The sequence below is a fragment of the Sprattus sprattus genome, assembly GCF_963457725.1.
Source record: "Sprattus sprattus genome assembly, chromosome: 13".
Taxonomy (NCBI): Eukaryota; Metazoa; Chordata; class Actinopteri; order Clupeiformes; family Clupeidae; genus Sprattus; species Sprattus sprattus.
The window spans coordinates 14,224,808-14,245,251 of NC_137911.1; the positions used below are offsets into that span (position 1 = coordinate 14,224,808).

Sequence of the window (20,444 nt, forward strand, 5' to 3'; positions counted from 1 at the left end):
TACCCTGTACAATGATCGACCCAATTCAACCAGCTACAGAGATTTAAAAACCAGAAAAGCAGGCATCCACTCACATGTTTACTGCAGTAGCCTCCTCACAAACAGAACAGCTGCACATACTTTCTGCAGGAAGGGTTGGGGTTTTATATGGTGCAAAAGCAGAGCTCTAGCTGGCTAGCTGGCTAGATGGCTGGGTGGGCCACCCCGGAACCCACCTCTAGCTTGAGGGCGTCATAAAGCCAGTTGATGTTTACAGTCTCGAAGAGTGTCGGTCAGGTGAGTGTTGTTGTGGGTGAGTGAGACCAGCTTAAGACCAGTGATAAGGGACAGCTGCAGGCTACTGTCAGGAAGTGTAAGATGTTCAGAGGCACACCTTGCATTCAGCTGGGGCAGTGAGCTGAGGCTGGAGCCCTGCACTAAGATGGAGTTTTGCAGCTGATGCTTGGGCCCTGCACTAAGGTACAGTAGGCCAGAGGCACACTTACTACTGCCACCTGACTGGGTGGCGCTCCGTACTATCGGCAGCATATGGGTAAGATGGGGGGGGGGGGGGGGGGGGGGGGGGGGCTGGATCTGGGCACTGGGTCTGTCTGGCAGCCGGACAGACTCCAGAGGCGGCTCGTGTTCTGCGGCAGCATCACGGGATGGTACTAATCAGGTGGTCCGGAGCCTTTGAAGAACCGAAGACAAAAAGGAAGACAAAGAAAAGAACAAAAAAGACAAAGAAAAGTCGTGCCAGGCTGACTCGAAACATTTTAATGGTGCAGGAAAAAAATCTTTTCTGTCGTGAACAGGATCAGGTTTTTCCTTCGACTTTTTTTTCTTTTTACTTTGAAGTGAGTGAGGAGATTTAAAACCTCAAGGGGTACACCCAGGCTCTGCAAGCAAACAGTAAATATAAACACACACACACATACTAACGCACACACTAACATACCCAGACATGTGTGTGTGTGTGTGCGCACACATAAATACATACGCACAAACACCCGGACACAGTGTGTGTGTGTATGTGTGTGTGTGTGTGTTTACAATTACACACACTATGTGTGAGTGTGTGTAAAGGCACCAAAGACACACCCTGTGCAGAGCCGAGCAGAGGCGACTGGAGCAGCAGGGCTTTGGTGGAATGATTCCCAGGTGTCTCTTAGAGAGACAGAGAGAGAGAGAGAGAGACAGAGAGAGAGAGAGAGAGAGAGAGAGAGAGAGAGAGAGAGAGAGAGAGAGAGAGAGAGACAGAGAGAGAACCTGCACAGCAGCCACACTGTAGCCAGCTGGCCCACACACACAAGTCCACACTTGAGCTGGAGAAGGCAAACACGGCACATCAAAACACAACACTTACCAGACACTACAGAAAGAAGCTGCACCAAAGACACAAGAGGAAGGAGAGAGAGAGAGAGAGAGAGAGAGAGAGAGAGAGAGAGAGGAAAAGGGACAAGGAATTAAAATAGAGAGAAGAAAAAGAGAGATATGAAAGGGGAAGCGGGGGAGGAAGGGAGAAGAAAGACAGGATAGATAAATGGAGAAAACATGACAGAAAAGAAAGACAAAGAGAAGAGACAGACAATGAGAAGGCAAGAGAGAGAGAGAGAGAAAAAAGGAGCGACAGGAAACAGAGACACAGAGAGCAAAGTGACTGGCTTCATTAAAAAATTGTTTAGACTCTTTAATGAAGTCCCCCTCTCACGCTGCACACACACACACACACACACAAATCACTCCCACTCACCCCCCACCCCCCTCCCCACAACACACACATCACTCCCACTCCGCCCCCCCACCCACCCAGCTGGGCATCTCTCCCACAGCTCCGCGTGTTGCCGACTTCGTTAGGCTAACGAAGGGAACAGCCTTGTCAGGGAGAAAATGACCTGACCAGAGGCTCTGAATGCCGGGACAACAACGCGGTTCTGTTCTGGACTGTTCCGTTCCGCACGTCACTGGGTTCTTGGCCGCCGCTGCCTAAACTGGATTCTGTCTCTTTGATGTCTGATAATGTTCTGTCTTTGATTTAAAAGACAGTGAGTGTGTGTGTGTGTGTGTGTGTGTGTGAGTGGAAGACAGAGGGAGTGTGTGTCTATGTGCAGGAGTGTGTGTGTATGGGTGCATGTGTGTGAGTGTGTGTGTGTGGGGGGGGGGGATGTGTGTGTGTACACATGTGAGTTTGTGTGTGAAAAGAGAAGAATGGGTGTTTTTTTCTTCTTTAGTAAAACCCCTTGTAGACTTTGATCTCTTGGGAGAATGCTGGCTTGCTCCAGGTATGAGCATGATGTAATGTAACAGACGGTTTAGACTTTTCCGGAATGATGGGAAAGGATGGTGATCACACACACACACACACACACACACACACACACACATATTGGGCCATTATCAAAAGGGTCAAAAAGGTTCTGGTGTAGCCTTGAGAGCTGTGTGTACATCTGGGGTGGTGTGTGTGACAGACACATAGCTGGCCACTGGGAAAAAGGACTTACGAAGAAGATAGAGATAGAGAGAGAGAGAAAGAGAGAGAGAGACACAAACTCAAAGAAAGATAACGAGAGTGTAAGACAGAGGGACATTCAGATGCTATCAGATTGTGCTTTTAAGATGTTCCAGCACACTGGCAACACACACACACACACACACACACACAAACACATTCACCCAACACAACACAACACACTAACACACACACACTACATAGACTGACTGTCTGCAAATAGGTACCAGGGATAGGGACACGCACACACACACACACACACACACACACACACACACACACACACACACACACACGGACACACACACGGTCACACACACACACACACAAATGTAAACAAGATGCCTTTCTTGGATTATGAATGAATTGTACATTACCAACCTTTAGAGAGCAGCATACAGTGTGTCCCACAGGTCTGAAATAGACTTGTGGTGGCAGCCAGCTGAAGTGGCTGGCATTACTTGCCGGCACAAAAATGGTCTACAACATGTAACAAATAGCAAATAAATGTGACCTTTAACGCAACATATTGATAAACTGAATATAGTATTGATTTCACAAAGTATTTTTCACAGATTCAACCCTACCCTCCATCTACCCACACTGGAAGAGTAAGACAAAGTAAAACAAATCTAAAAAATAAATAAATAAAATACTCTAGTCTGTACAAGGATGGAACTGTTTAGAAATGGGCTGCTTGATCAACTGCACCTGCCTCTACCACACTGGGTCCTGGTACCGTCTCTACCACACTGGGTCCTGGTGCTTAATTATTGAGGCTTATGCAGTTATTTATTGCAATTTCATGCTAAATGCTTACGTTAGCTTAGTTGGCGTTGCATCTCTCTTCCTCATCCTTACACCAGATTCTCTTAAAATATATTTGAATACACATACAGCCGCGGAAAAAATTAAGAGACCACTTCAAAATGATCAGTTTCTCTGGTTTTACTATTTATTGGCATGTGTTAAAGTAAAATGTACATTTTAGTTTTATTCTATAACCTACTGGCAACATTCCTACCAAATTTCAAATAAAAATATTGTCATTTAGATCATTTATTTGCAGAAAAATGACAATTGGTCAAAATAGCAAAAAAGATGCAGTGTCTTAAGATCTCAAATAATGCAAAGAAAACAAGCTCATATTCATTTTTAAACTACACAATACTAATGCTTTAACTTAGGAAGAGTTCAGAAATCAATATTTGGTGGAATAACCTTGATTTAAAATCACAACTTTCATGTGTCTTGGCATGCTCTCCACCAGTCTTTCACATTGCCGTTGGGTGACTTTATGCTACTCCTGGCGCAAGAATTCAAGCAGCTCGGCTTCTTTTCATGGCTTGTGACCATCCATCTTCCTCTTGATCACATTTCAGAGTTTTTTTATGGGATTCAGGTCTCGAAATTGGGCTGGCCATGACAGGGTCCTGATCTGGTGATACTCCATCCACACCTTTACTGGCCTGGCTGTGTGGCATGGAGCATTGCCCTGCTGGAAAAAACACTTCTCAGAGTTGGGGAACATTGTCAGAGCAAAAGGAAGCAAGTTTTTCTTCCGGGACAACGTTGTACTTTGCCTGGCTGAGGTTTGTAAAAGACCATAAGGATTGAACCAAAGCGGACTGGAAGGTCTCCTAGTTCGTCTTCTCTGATGAGTCCAATTTTCAGCTTTGCCCAACACATGGTCGTCTGATGGTTAGACGGAGACCTGGAGAGGCCTACAAGCCACAGAGTCTTGCAAATTCTGTGAAATTGGACTCATCTTTTTTGCTATTTTGACCAATTGTCATTTTTCTGCAAATAAATGATCTAAATGACAATATTTTTATTTGAAATTTGGTAGGAATGTTGCCAGTAGGTTATAGAATAAAACTAAAATGTACATTTTACTTTAACACATACCAATAAATAGTAAAACCAGAGAAACTGATAATTTTGAAGTGGTCTCTTAATTTTTTCCGCGGCTGTATGTGCTGAGTTATGCATAAACAATTAGTAGTCTAATCTTTGTTCAAATTAGTCTGTGTCTGTCTAACTGCCAGAGCCCTGTGTGATGGTCAAGTTACTTGTGCAGAATACACGCTTGAATCTTGTAGCTGCCAACCTAGCATAGTTGCCACAGTCTTTAATCGATGAATGTGATGCTAAACCAAAGTCAGAGAAGAATTACGCAATTACTAGAAAAGGAGTTGCTTTCTGTGGTCTGTGTTTGTAAAATACAAATTTAAAAATGCTAAAATGGGTCACCAAATACTTTGGCGGCTGTTTACATACCTGGTTGGCCCTAAAGTTTATGTGTGGGAAATACTGTCTGACATAACTAAGTACAGTATACAGTATGACAAAGAGAAAGTGAAAGGTGATAGAGACATACAGAGAGAGAGAGAGAAAGAGAGAGAGAGGCTGGCGGGGGGCTTGCGGCTAGGAGAAAGGGAGGCACACTGCGTGCGTCAGTCACGGCGTATCCTGCTGCTTTTGTTCCCACGACTCACTGTACAGAGAGGTGTGTGTGAATAGTGTGTGTGAGAGACTGTGTGTGAGGTGCTGGGGGGTGTTTGTAGTGTGTGTGAGAGACAGTGTGTGAGGTGGTGGGGGGTGCAGCAAATTCACTCATGCACGTGAGCCAGACATGACTAATCAGAAAGGAATCACAAAGCCCTCCTGACATAGCAGGCAAACTGAGGGGGGGGGGGGGGACTATGAGGGGGGGGGGGGTACTAATGTTCTCAGACCTGAGCCCTGGCGTGTGATGGAGTGTGTGTGTGTGTGTGTGTGTGTGTGTGTGTGTGTGTGTGTGTGTGTGTATGTGTACAAGAGGGACAGACTTCAGAGCTTGTACAGCAAGCACACGTCACCAGCAAGCCAGCACACTTTTCCTCCAACCCCTCTATGACGTAAGACGCCACCCAGCTGAGCTGAGAGAGAACAGTGTTTAGGCTACACCAGACAATGGCGTCCATTTACACTGGGAAACAACGTCAGCCTGCTAACTAACTTACAGCCTAGTTCACTGAGAGAAAAACACAACTGTGAGTAACTGGATTAAATGAGTCCATCTTCTCAGAGACAAAGAGGAGGCAGAGGGCTTTGACAAGCCTGCAGTCTCAGATGAGAAGAGAGGAAAGGAGAGGAGGGGAGAGGAGAGGAGGAGAGGCTTGGAGTGTAAGAGAGTGAGTATAAAAAAGCGTATTTGTGTGTCTGTGAGGCTGTGTGTGTGTGTGTGTGTGTTTGTGTGTGTGTGTGTGTGTGTGTGTGTGTACCTTCCAATCAGAACACAGGAGGCCAAGGTGACATTACCCAATATACACAGCTGCTGCAGGCGTGTTTGTTTTGAGTGTATGGTTGACTGACTGACTGTATGTGTGTGTGTGTGTGTGTGTGTGTGTGTGTGTGTGTGTGTGTGTGTGTGTGTGTGTGTGTGTGTGTGTGTGTGTGTGTGTGTGTGTGTGTGTGTGTGTGCTTTCAGACCAAGACGTGGCACCTGTTGGGGGGAGGGTTGTTGTTGGACTTTCACAAGACATCCTCCTTAAAGCATCCAGGTGAGTGATGTAAATCAACGAGTACTAGATCCTTTGTCTTTAGCAGACTCACTTACCGGACAAAATGTAAGCGACGTTAGATTGGCAACACCCGTAACCTGTAAGGGCCGATGTAACAGAACCTTTTAAAATGTCTCCTATATGACCGCTCATGTTCAGAGGGTCAACGAGAGATCAGAACGCTGTGACACTGAACAACAAACAAGACTGCAAGGCTTTATCTGCGTGCATGTTGAGCTGACCTCACTTTATGGCTTAATGGCTCTCTTTGTTAGTGTGTGCCTAAGTGAACTCTGAGATGCGCGTGTGTGTGTGTGTGTGTGTGTGTGTGTGTGTGTGTGCCTAAGTGAACTCTGAGATGCGTGCCGGGGCCCTTTGCTCCTCGCAGCACTCCATTCACAAGCCTCCCTATCAGCCCTCATCTAAATAATGCTCTTCCTCTCGTAAACAGAGAAGCCCCCCACTTCCTCTTCTGCTTTGGCGCATGGCACACAAACGTCACCAGGCGGCCCCTCCCTGTGTGTGTGTGTGTGTGTGTGTGTGTGTGTGTGTGTGTGTGTGTGTGTGTGTGTGTGTGTGTGTGTGTGTGTGTGTGTGTGTGTGTGTGTGCGTGCGTGTGCGTGTGTGTGCGTGTGTTAGGGAGTGCATGCCGCTGTGGCTGCAGTGAGAGTTTACTGACATGGTGGAGACGGCCTTCTGAGGTAGAGGAGACGTCATTCCCCGGGGGACTTCAAAGGAATGGGTGGCTCCGAGGAATGTGAGGACTCCAGCTTTACACACAGTTCACACACACACCACACACACACACACACACACACACACACACCCACACACACACACACACACACACACACACACACACACACACACACACACACACACAAATGAAATGGGCGGCGCTGAGGAATGTAAGGACTCCAGCTTTACGCACTGCTTCCATAAAGATTTGTCAGTGGGAGAATAACACTGCTGTCTACACACCTGAGCACGCGCTCAGACACACATGCCCACACACACACACACACACACACACACACACAAACACACACGCACACATGGGCACACACACATAATTCACCAACTATACACTCACAGACCCTTAGGGCAGCCTTGATCTTTCACCATTCAAAGAAAAACTTCCTTGAAGTCCAGCTCATGGACACATACACAGACACCCACACACACACAGATGGGTATACACACAAATTTATAGACCATCTATGCACACGCAGACCCTGAGTTCAGCCTTAATCTGTCACCTTTTTCAGACAAAACTCCTTGAAGTCCAGCTCATGGACACACACACACACACACACACACACACACACACACACACACACACACACACACACACACACACACACACACACACACACACACACACACACACACACACACACACACACACACACACACACACACACACACACACACAGAGACTTGCACAACCTACTACACACAGAGACCATGAATGAAGGCTTTATCTTTCACCTTTCTCCAGAAAACTTCCTTGGAGTGCAGTTCATGGAAAGCACACACACTCACACACAAGTATTCACTTACGCACTCTTTACACACATTTGCCATCCCCCACTAGCTCAACAGTCATTCTCTCACACACACATGGGCACACACTCCTTCACCCCTTACACACTGACATATCCTCATTCACCACTGCTAAGTGCACACACATACACACACACACAGTCTTGCCTTGTGTTTCTGGGGAGCCTGAGGGTAGAGCTGCGATGACAACTACACACCCCAACACACACACACACACATATTTCCTGTGTCCTCCACTGCCCAGCCCTGCCAGTCCCCAGCCCCACCCCAGCTCATCTGCCTTCCTGCCTGCCTGCCTTCCCTCCCCGGGCTGCTCTGCTCTGCTGTGCCGTGGAGGTGGCAGGATGGTAGTGAGTGTGTGTGTGTGTGTGTGTGTGGGGGGGGGGGGGGGGGGGTTGTTAGCCAGACTCTAGGGTTTGCTCTGTCAGTACCTGCCTGCCTGTCAGGGCTGATGTGCTATGTTGTGCTGTGCTGTGCTGGTGGGGTGGGGTGTGGTGGTAGGATGGTAGGGTGGTAGTGGGGATAGTTAGCCAGGCTGTGCTGGGGTGGGGTGGTAGTAAGCCAGGCTGTGCTGTGGTAGGCTGTGGTGGGGTGGGGTAGGGTGTGGTGGTAGGATGGTATGGTGGTAGTGGGGGTAGTTAGCCAGTCTGTGCTGTGGTGTGGTGGGGTGAGGTGTGGTGGTAGTTAGCCAGGCTGTGGGGCTTCCAGGCTGCGGTGGGGTGGAGTGTGGTGGTAGGATGGTAGGGTGGTAGTGGGGGTAGTTAGCCAGGCTGTGCTGGGGTGGGGTGGGGTGGGGTGGTAGTTAGCCAGGCTGTGGGGCTTCCAGGCTGTGGCTGCACCACCACATCAACTATTCCAAGAATGTCACAGCAGCCCAGTGCAGACCACTAAGCTTTCGGTTCTAGGCGCTCAAGAATGCAGAGAAAGGGCTTTGAACGATGTGGTGTTTCGGTGTGTGTGTTTATCTGTGTGTCTGTGAGTGTGTGAGTGTGTGAACTAGTGTATTTTCATACAAGAGTCAACTGGATACAATTATTACAATATAACAGAAAAATTCAGTGACTGAGGTTAATGGTCACCGTTTAAAAAAAAACAAGCCAACACAAACGACAAGAATAGGGGGGGGGGGGGCTTACTTAAAAAGGAAAAGTAGTTTTTGTACAAGTTGGAAAGTTGAAATCCCAAAAATGTCACACTGATCTCACGAAGAATGACGCACCGCCATTCTCCGTCCAAAGCCGCTTTAAGATACAGCCGCCCCTAAGCAAACATCCATCCCCACATCAGTCCAAGCCCTCGACTGAATGAACTCAGTTTGTTTATTAAATGAGAAACAAAGAGAGCCGCATTGATCCTGTGCACAGTGTACAGTCCTGATGCAAATTCAGTTGTCATGTCTACAGAGAGCCTGTCCAAAATATACGCCCCTGACAATCCCACAATGCTGCACACCTCTGGCAGAGTGTCTGAAAATAAGCTTGTATGCGCTCTGTGACTGTTAAACACGAGCGTGTGACCTAAACCTAACCTATAAGCTGTAGCTGGTATTCCAGAAAGCTAATATGGGTGAAAGATTATTCATTCTAGAATGCTACCCATGGTAATTCAGTTGATGCTATTATGTGTTTGGATGCAACTAAAGAAGCATAAAAGAGCACAAATATTGCTTGAATGCTCTCTTCTTGCTCCGGGGGTGTATGTCTAGCGCTGCGTAAATCTATCCCAAGGAGAGATCTCAAAAAAAAAAAAAAGGATCAACACACTGAGATTTTGTTTGTGGGCAAAAAATTTAAATAAAACAAGCCTGACGAGAAAAGCTCACCTCTTTTGTGCAGCCATCCCTCCTTGACGATCACCCCATCACCGTCCGTCATGCTGGCACGCCGCGGCAGAGAGGCAGTCAATCCAGGGGTCCGAGATGGAGAACTGCTGCTGCTGCCCCGATGCCCCCCAAAGTGTCCTTTCCAAACCGGCCAGGGGCCAACAGGAGTCTTCTTCTCTCACAGGTGACCTATGGGAGCGCGAAGGAGACTAAAGATTAGCCCTGCGGACACTCAAACATTAACATCTAGCGCGTAAACAACTCCACTGACCGGCGGAAAGAAAGAAAGACAGAGAGAGAGAGAGGGAGAGAGAGACGCCGCTCCTTTATTTCCGTTGGGACAAACAACACACAGTGGAAAAAACGTGGAGAGACAAATAGATAAATAAATGATTACATGCCAGACGGAGGATCATTGAGTTCACCCGGCCGGCGGATGTGCGGAAACACCACCTGGGTAACCTATTGGCTTATCATTTCATGATCTGCCTGAAAGATCATGTTATGATCATGAAAGATGGAGTCTATGTCATGATGTCTTTTTACAACAAAATCATTCATGGAAACCATGTCTATTTCATAAAGTTTTTTTACACATTTAGGGGAGAGGTCCTTTGCAAAGGTATCTATAAAGTAAGGGGACTTTGCTGAGCCAGATATTCTAGATATGATCAGATGCTTCACTTACAATAGCAACATCACAGGCAGAACAATACAGCATCAGTACTAAAGCAACCACACCCATAGGGAAATACTTGTCAATTAAATGAGTGCAGAGCAGAGCCCTTTGAAGCTGCATGTGAACCACGTGACTCTGAGGATCCTGGTTCACCCCGCTGGCCGAGGCCGAGAGTGAGGGAGCGAGAGAGGAACAGGAAATCCTGCGTCTATCCCATCGACTGGCTGTGAATGAGTCACACATGAAAAGGTGCCCAGAGGGTTAATACATCGGCTATTAAACCGGACAGAAAGGTGCCTTTAACGACACCAAACAGACTACCCCCACTGCCTTCCTCCTCCCCAAACCATCGTATTCATGGGGCAAATCATTACACACCGCAGGTTCATGCTCAGTCAAAATAGTGGAGCACGCTATTTTTACCCAATGGAAAAAATCTACTCAATTACCGCGCTGGCTTTGAGCACTAAATCCCAGGCTGGCGGCGCCGCTGCAGTTGTTGCCACAGGTCGAAACACAGCTGAATCAGCCGGCACATCGAATGCGCGAGTGTGAGTCACCGACAGCCACAGCTGTCCTCTTGAACTGGGAGAAGAGACAGGAGAGAGCCTCTATGGCCTCCTAAGTTGTTTCAACTTCTGTCTCCCTGGTTTCATTTGAATGAAGACATTCAGGGGACAGACTTTGCACCAACCTTGCAAAACGTTCACAGCAACTTTGATCGCTCGCTTTTATCGCTCCAGTATGTGCACATACAGCAGTGCCATATTTTACTACTATAAATATATTTATTAATGTATATTTATATATTAACTACATGTATTACTGTGAGAGAATAGACCAACAATGCATATGTGCAAAGGCTTGTCAACAAATGCCTCAAAAAACAGCTCTAATTGAATCGATTGTAAAAAATACTATGTACTATGATACAGCATTCTATATATTGTATTTATTGAAATTTGTATTCTGTTTATCTGTACAAAGCTCTTTATCTGGAAATACATGCTAACCCTGATGCAGCTCCATGTGTTTGTGAGTGTTGCATCATGACTTTTAAAAGAAAGCACTGCTGTGTGACTACCAAATACGGAACATGAGGTCACAGACAGGAAACAACAGCACTGATGCAGCGTCAGCTCTGGCCTGACTGGGGAAGCCTAGGAGCAGATGCAGTTCAAGCCTATCTAAGTTCAGAGACGCAATAAAGTCTAATGAGACAAGACCAACCAGCAAAACTGTTTCCGATGGCAAAGTGTGTAATTTTAAAACAACATTTCAAATCTGTATTTCTTCCATTATCCTACAAAGAGAAGCATCAACACCTCCACTCTCCTCATACCCATCCACACACCCATCCACCCCCCCCCACACACACACACACAGACACACAATCTCTTCTGAGAACAGCAGTGCAGGTATTCCAGGTTTGGGGGATGCATTGGCCTGGGGCTTGAAACGACCCAAGTGAAACAGCCTCCAGGAAGGACTCCTCTTCCTGAGCTAATTCAGCGGGGGATCGAGCGGCCTGGAACATGTGTAAACAAAGGCCCACTCTACCAACCACCGGCTCCCTCGCAGGAAGTAATTTGTTCATTCACTGGCGGCCAGAGACTGCTCTATAAGCCCAGTTCTCCTCAAGGCTTCACGGTGCTATGATCAGCATTAAGTGATCTACTTAAACTACAGAGCGGGTATCATTTCTAAATATTCCCTCTTTTTGTTCTAATGGTTATTATGACTAGAGACTGCTGGGAAACAGAGTCACTGATATGTCCATAGCTCCATAAAATTACCAAAATCCCCCATGACATTGCATTGAGCACAGCAAGGAAGGGAGAGAGAGAGAGAGAGAGGGAGAGAGAGAACTTTGATGTCTGTATTAAATCAGGTACAACCATTTAGAGGAATGTAAACTTCATGAGGTAACCTAGTTAAGAAGGATAACAGCAACAACAACAACCCAGCCCAAAATAAATAAAAGAGGAAGGAAAACACAGCTGGGCGTGGTCACTAGTCATAAACAACCAGCTTGCCAGCCAGTCAGTCGGACGGACAATGTCCTTTTAAAGAACTAAGACGAGCCAATGGTGTTGCAGATCCTGAGGGAGAGAGCAAAAGAGAGACAGGGAGAGAGAGAGAGAGAGGGCATCTTCATCCCCATCAGAAATTCTGCCCCTCCATGTGTAAATGCCAACATCCTCCTGCCAGGCTGCAGAGTGCTGAAGGCCACCAGGCAGAGACAGAAGAGACAGAGACCGAGGGAAAGACCGAGGCAGAGGCAGAGGCTGAGGCAGAGGCAGAGGGAGAGACCGAGGAAGAGGCATAGGCTGGGGCTCAGGGAGAGCCAGAGGCAGCTGTGGCCAGAGTCGTCGCCGACTCAAACGCAACCCCTGCAGACTCCGTCCCTCAACTCTCAGCACCCTGTCAGACGTGGCCACACACACAAACGCAAACACATGCTTTACACAGACATAACATTTACAGCTATCACTACTGAGCGCCTGGAGCTGAGGAGATCAACGCACAGCTTTTCTCTCTCTCTTTTCCCTCTTTCTTTTTCTCTGCCTGTCTACCAATTCCCTATGCTAAAATTATTGAACACAATATACAGATAGATATCCCCAAACTCTGCTTCTTACACACTCATAGACACCCATGCAAGAAAAGCAGCCTCAGTCCATGAGCATGCTGACACACACACACACACACACCGGCTGAGACTGTGGGAGCAACAACACAGCACTGCTGTTAAGAGAGCCGGCACAACCACAGCAAGGGCCGAGGGCTGGGTGGAAAAGGGGAAAAGTAGTAGTAGAAGAAGAAGAAGAAGAAGGGAGAGAAAAAAGAATGTTGGCCGGCTGCCAGCAGTAACTGAATGAACCCAATACCCCGAGTGCAGGTCACACGGTGCGGCGAGAGGGGCCCGTGGGCCACGCCCACCTGCTCAGATTGGCCGGCCTCTCAATCATTCATTGTTCCGGCCCGACTGGACGAGTAAACCATTCAATGCAAATCAGTGTCATGAGACAGGGAAGCACTACACAAACAGCAACAGAGAGAGAGAGAAAGGCCGACAGAGAGAGACAGACAGACAGACAAGGAGAGAGGGAGATGGACAGACAGAGAGAGGGAGAGAGAGAAGGACAGCGATAAACAGACAGAGAGACAGACAGAGTTAGGAGTAGTTGAAAACCACAGAGACAAACAGAGGGAGAACACCAAGAGGAATAGACAGACAATGAGTGGGAGGACGACAAGAACTAGGACACTGAGGAGAGAGAGAACAGTGGGGGGGGGGGGGGAGCAGCAAAAAGACAGACAGACAGGGCAACACTGAGCCAGTAAGGGGTAGCCTGACCAGCAGCCACAACAGACGTCACCCGCCTCTTCTCTCCTCCTCCTCCAGCTCCATTTCCTCTCTTCCCAGAGGTGAGCAGCCACAACCCTCTGAGCCTCTACTACTGCTGCTGCTGCCGACATGACAGGGAGAGACACACCACTCTGGGCTCCCTCTGTGGCCGGGCCTCGCTCATGAACATGGACAAGGGCACAATCATGATCACGATCATGGTCACGATAACAGTCATGGTCACATGGAGCGGAGTGGCCTTGAGAGCATCGCAAGCTGGAGCCAAGTGGCGTTGTGATAATCACCACCATCATCATCGTGATCAACATCACCATCAATATCTGCGGAGGCTCCTTTTCACAGGCTTACTTACACAAACACACGTGTGCGCGTCCGCACACACCAGGGTGTGTGTCACCATTCATGCCAGATCACAGACAGGAAGGAGAGTTGCGTCTGCGTGAATGGGTGCAGAGACCAGAGCCATTAACACGATCAAATATAAGCACAGCCTCTCCCTTTGCATGCAGACGTACACATATCTTACCCCTCAAATTACAATGACAATGGCCTGAGCCCTGCTGTGAATGGCAGCTCTCTGACCCATGGATTAAGGAGGACTGCAGGCCTTTTCCTCAGGTTACTATGAATCAACCCGTGGGTGAGAGACATCTCATTCAGGAAGGCGAGCGCGGAACGAGAACCACCCGCCTACTCGCCTTCCTCTTTCTGCATTTGGTCTCGCTTCCTGTCTGTCAAACAGCTGAGCTGCTCTGATTGGCAAGGGGGGACTTTCAGAATTGCTTGGGGTCTGAGCAGCTTCCTGTTTCACCCGGACCTTGGCCATTCTGGGAGACAAAACGAGCAGACCAGACACATGAGTCTCTTCCTCCCTAATACACCGTACACACACAAACACACACACACACACACACACACACACAAACAAAACAAGCAGAAAACAAATAGCACTTGTGCCATGACAATATCAAGACAAAAACTGTCTTTGTATACACTCTAGACTACTAGAGACTACTAGTACAGGTCTCTTTGAGGGGCATCTTTTTGCATTACTGCTCACCTCACCTTCAGCCTATTCAGGCATCCACTGAGTGTAATCCTTTCAACACCTTCCACTTGCTTATCTGTCCCTCCACAAATTCACTTCCATATTTTTGAGAAAGAGAAAAAAAAACCAGTAGTAGTTGAGACTGAGGCATTGAGAGATGAAGTACAGGCCAATAAAGCAAATGGACACTGGATGTTGTTATTGGTGTTGTTGCTTCTGTTGTTGTGACACAGACACAGACACAGACAGACATAGACATAGACTGCGGGAGAGCAGTGTGAGTCAGGTGATGCATGACGATGGTGACTGTGATGTTGTCCCACAGATGATCCCCATAACGGGAAAATAACGGAGGCCAACTCTGGCTACTGTGGTTTTCACGCCGTACCTCGGTGACGCACACACACAATGAGGCAGCCTGTGTACAGGCACATTTTTCAAACAGCATTCCTGGGATTCTGCACACAACTGGGGACACTTTCTGCGTCAACAAGGCAGTCAGGAGTCTTGAGGGACGACTCAAAGTCCTTTGGCATACTTTCGGAGAAGGGAAAGGAGGGTGGGGAGGAGTGAAGAAATAGGAGGGGGGAAAAAACTTTCCTCAGCATCTTCCAAGCAGAACAGGAAGAGTAGATCAGTAACTGCATCACTTAACCACCCCCTTCCCACCAAACCCATGTCACATGCCAGCTCTCTGCATACAAACTGTGGTCCAGCATGGTCCCATGACCACGAGGAGAAGGAAAAAACAGAAACTATCTCCAACAAGATAAACACGTAAACGTATGGTGACAAAAACAGGGTCCTAGGCTGGGTTGCTGTTGACTACTGTACGCTGTTGACCACTGTTATCTACTGTACCAAGAGAGGTTCGCAAATATTATTCAACAAGGAGTCCCGCCACATCTGTTGTTGGTGGTTGACCAAAGGCTTGGCCGTCTGACGTTTTCATTCAAGCGAGAAAATATTTTCAGGAAACGATCCCCACTTCACTAGCTTAGGGTCAGATCATCCTGTTGTTCAACTTTAAAACAATCGATATTTTCAGGAAAGGTTCCCTACTAGGGCCAAACCATCCTGTTGTTCAACAGGAACACAGACATACAATCGAAGTTTGAGAACAAAAACAATCGATCACGTAAAAACAAATAAACTAAGCAAGAACAAAACGTGGCATGGCTCTGAAAAACAACCAGTGCTTCATTGCACTTAAGGGTACCATGCGGACAAGGTGAGCAGAGACAGGGGCAGTATAAATGGTCACACGTCATCCAAAGGGGGGAAAGGGCCCATCTCACAACACTGAATGTACAGTAGGCCCACGCACAAGTCGGAAACATGGCACCAGCCGTATTACCTCATCGTTTACTGATGAATAGCAACATTTAAAAGCAGTTACAAAGTAACGAGCACTCGCTTACGTTACGTTTGTATAGTGGACAACATGTTATTCTTCCTTCATCACTGTTGTGACCATGGATAAAGAGGGATTGGACCATGCAGTAAATCATAAACGTAACCAACTAAGCAGTATACAATGCTAATACACAATAATTCAAATGTTTAAATTATTATGATGATTATTAATCATACATTACTATGTATGAGTGACAGTCTTTTGCACTCGTGTTGAAAAGCAGAACGTCATGCCACACAGCAATGTTTTCTGTAGCATACAGATGCACAGTATATGCCTTTCCAGTACGGAACCACTCATATAAAAAAGATATTTGTTGATTTATGAACAAAACAGCACGAACCTAGAGCGCCTGTGTAAATGTGCTTAAACTGAAGAAAACCTTGGCCTATAAATCGTTGTGGCAAACACGGCGTGCAATTCAAGACAAGACAGACTAACGTTACTACATACCTCGGCAGTCACTTTAAGGCATTTGTAGCCCTTTCTCGTGTTTTTGAAGTACAGGTTGAAAGTGAAGTTCACAATATTTAGAAAGTTCCAAACCCCATGCAATTTATGCCAACATGATTAACCCGTAGTTACCGTCTATATCTAGGCGATTTCAGTGATTTTTTTGGAGTGGATTTGGGGCCTAGTCTGGGCAGATTTGGTGAGAATAACCGCATCCTATTTAATACAATGGGACCTTCCCTCTCAGTTTACAGTCGGACATACAGTCAACGTGTGAGGAGAAATGCGAGACTTTACCTGGACAAGGGTTCAGAAGTGACTCCGGAACATTGCTGAGGACTGTTTCGATTATTTATATGGCAGATAAATCCCACAATAATCTCGGTAAAAGTGTTTTCATTTACTCCGTTTCTCTTGCCTTTCTTCCACTACACCTCCCAGTCGTTCTGTCTGCAATGCTTCTGTAGCATGGTCGTCCTCCCAGGTCCTAACGCCTACCCTTTTCGGCGTCATGGCCTCAATGACCGAGGGGCCTTACAGGCTGGCGTGGACCACTGTTGACTTTGGTTTGGGGAAAGCGAGTGAGTTGTGCATTATTAACTGTCATTGAGCTAGCTCAGTTCCGAGCCGCCACGTCATACAAACTAACATATAAATATTGTGAAACTGCACTAATTTCCCTATTGTTCAGCAATATAATTTTGAGATAAACATACACAGCCTCAACAGTTTGCCTCAAAATAGCAATGACAATCGAATTTGATATATTATAAAAATCGAAATTTGAAAAAAAAAAAAAAATTGTCTATATTCCATTTGAAGAAACAAAAGCATTTCAGCTCACTGTCAGAAGTCCAGTAAACTTATCTTGACCAGTACGGTTATGCTGTATGCAGTAGCTACACTAAAGTAGATGCAGAGCACCAGCTCAGGCAAAATGTCCTAGGTATGTTCATCAAATCAGAGACCTCTAATAACTTTGTAACTAACACCAGTCATTGCAAACCTCCCAATCCGTCACTCTTATTTACAGTACTACTCAGCACATCCTTTAAACATGTTTGTTAAGCTCACTCAACCTCAGAGGCATTTTGTTCCCACAACTGATAAACATAAGTTTAAAACATCCAATGTTACTGTTTAGATTACCTCAGAATTTCTCCTGTCTATCTTTTTATCTATGTATCTATCTATCTACCTGTTTGTCAGTCAATTATCTTTCAATTTATATTTATGCATCCCTGGCATCAGATAATTTCCTTTGAAGTGCTGCTCAATTTACAGCACAGTTTAGACAGGTGCACAAGCACAGACCTGGCCTTGTGCCAGTGCTGCTCGAGCTTTAATAGGAGCTTGCTGCTGCAGAGGCCCAAGGCACTCCCCTTGGTGCATAGACGAATGGCTCTATAAGAGGCCTCTCACCTTGTTCTTTTGATGTGCTGAGAGATGACACTCCCTGAAAAGAAAGGCCGACACTGAGCTGATTTGTTGATGTTGGTGACCGATGCTGAGTGTACCTGTGGAATATGTAGGTGTAAAGGATGGTGAGTTTATAAAGGAGTTTATAAAGGACACAGCCAAATTAATAATAATAATTTTTTTTTAAAAAGCCTTTGTTACTTATAAAGAGCCTCTCCTAAAGTGGTTTGATCAAGACTCTTGATCAAACCACTTTAGGAGAGGCTAAGACATTACACAATCCTTGAGGACGGTAGCTGGAAATGTTGGGGCCTGTGAAAAATGTATATTCAACATTTATGATCTGCTGCCTGGGTTAAACCATCTGCTGCCTGGGTTGTTGTACTAAGGGTTAGGATTTTAATTTGTGGTTTGTAACTTGCCACATAGTGGTATACCTACTTAATAAAGACACTGTATTAAACATTACATTAATATAATCAATTGTTTTCATAAACACACTGTCATATTTTATATCAAGAGGGACTGCTCTAACAGTCCTACAGTAAAAGATATTTTTTTGAGTTTATGCGTCATCATTTTTGGAGTTTATGCGTCATCATTTGAAATTTCTGCCTCTTAGTTGCAGAATTACATTTGGAGTACCATCAAGCACATCAGGAGTACCTAGGAATATGATTAAAATGGCGGCAAGTTTGTGCAATGCAAGGGTTTGTATCAATGTTGGTCAGGTCTAGTTTTGAACCTGTAAACTGAGAAATTAAATGATAAATGTTTATAACTTTCTGTAGCAAGTTTATAATTTTTTAGGCACATTTTTATGTAAATACATATGCGATTGTCACATTCTATGGCAACTGTTAAAATTATAAAATCACATTAGTTAAGGACTTGTCAACATTGCCTATAAAATATCGAAGAATGGTGAAATTTGATGCAGAAACAGATGATGCAGAAGATGGTAAGGGTTATAAAATATCACTGCAGAAATGTAATATTTCCTGGAAATCTCACAGGAATTATGCCAAACCTCTTGATTCTGACAAACATCAGTGAAAGATAGGTTGACATTGAATTGCCCAGGGGATATATTCACATTTTTTTTTCATGTAAAATTGTTGTTCTTATGTTAAAGTGATGGCCAATTTGATAACCTCCTGACCCATAGTTTTGTACGTGTTTTAATCATACAAATAACTCATGTTACATGTTTCTCTCTGTGCTATTTGTAAAGTCAAGGACAGTAAGCGCCATGTTTATCCAGCCTATGCTCGAGCTTGATACTGACAGTAAGCACAAATTCCTACATTCTCATTCCTACATACACACACGCACGTTCAGGCACATGTGCACGTATATGCAGCCCCCCACCCCTGCCCCCGCCCCCCTGACACACACACACACACAGACAAATCCACACACTCACGCATGCACACACACTGTCTGTTTCTTACCTACAGACCTTAACCGTCTGCAGCAGACTGCCTCTGATTCTCATTGGTCAGCAGTCTGGGCTGTTCAGCCCATAATAACAGCCTCCATCAGACCTGTGTGCTCCTCAGTAGCTCTCATTTCTCTGCCTCCATCAGACCTGTGTGCTCTTTGGTAGTATCTCTCATTACTCTGCCTCCATCAGACCTGTGTGCTCTTTGGTAGTATCTCTCATTACTCTGCCTCCATCAGACCTGTGTGCTCTTTGGTAGTATCTCTCATTACTCTGCCTCCATCAGACCTGTGTGCTCTTTGGTAGTATCTCTCATTACTCTGCCTCCATCAGACCTGTGTGCTCTTTGGTAGTATCTCTCATTACTCTGCCTCCATCAGACCTGTGTGCTCTTTGGTAGTATCTCTCATTACTCTGCCTCCATCAGACCTGTGTGCTCTTTGGTAGTATCTCTCATTACTCTGCCTCCATCAGTCCTGTGTGGTCTTTGGTAGTATCTCTCATTACTCTGCCTCCATCACACTTTCTCATTTCACTTTCAGTGTGTTTGACCCCGAGAGATCGGACAGGAGATGTAGGTACATTTTTGGGTGTGGACCAATTGCCAATTGTTTCTGTAGGGTTTTGTTATCCGAATATAAGATTTCTATAGAAAGTTAGGGTAAAAAAATTGATTAGTTTTGAGAAGAAATTTGAGAAGAAAAGTTTTGAGTTTTGCGAAGCTCTTTACTATGTTGAAGGGTTCAATTGAGAACTTTTACACTGAGGGCATCAATTGAAAGAAACCTTTTAACCAGTTTGCAGAACACCTCGTGGCTCATGCAAAATGACACACTGCATTAAAAACTCAATAATCCCTTTTCAAAATCTGATTTTTGTGTCAAATGGCAAACACAGCTATTCATATGGTTACACTTTTTGGATCAGTACATACACACTAGTGTGATCAATCTTAAACACTATTGTTAGACTTTTGCCTTCAGACGTGATGGTGTAACAGTGCCCTTCGCAGAGCACAGTGATGGCACGGTGGCTCAGGTGCTTGCACTGCTGCCTTACAGCAAGAAGGTCCTGGGTTTGATTCCCGCATGGGGCGCCGTTGGTCCTGGGGGGTAGGTTCTCCCCAGGCCTCCAGTGCTCATGTGAAGTATGCATGTTCTCCCTGTGTTCACTAGATGTTTCCTCCACTA

At 45.9% G+C, this 20,444-nt stretch overlaps 1 protein-coding gene across 1 annotated transcript in view; it reads right to left on the bottom strand.

The window, feature by feature from the left end:
- akt1 (v-akt murine thymoma viral oncogene homolog 1) overlaps positions 1-16,818 on the bottom strand; it is a 52,438-nt gene extending 35,620 nt beyond the window's left edge. Inside the window, exons 1-2 of the mRNA XM_080850728.1 lie at positions 16,689-16,818; positions 9,422-9,610 (exon numbers count right to left, since the gene is read on the bottom strand). Of these exons, the coding sequence (XP_080706854.1) occupies positions 9,422-9,473 (52 nt within the window). The 5' untranslated portion in view covers positions 9,474-9,610; positions 16,689-16,818. The remainder of the gene's footprint in view (positions 1-9,421; positions 9,611-16,688) is intronic.
- Between the last annotated feature and the right edge of the window lie 3,626 nt (positions 16,819-20,444).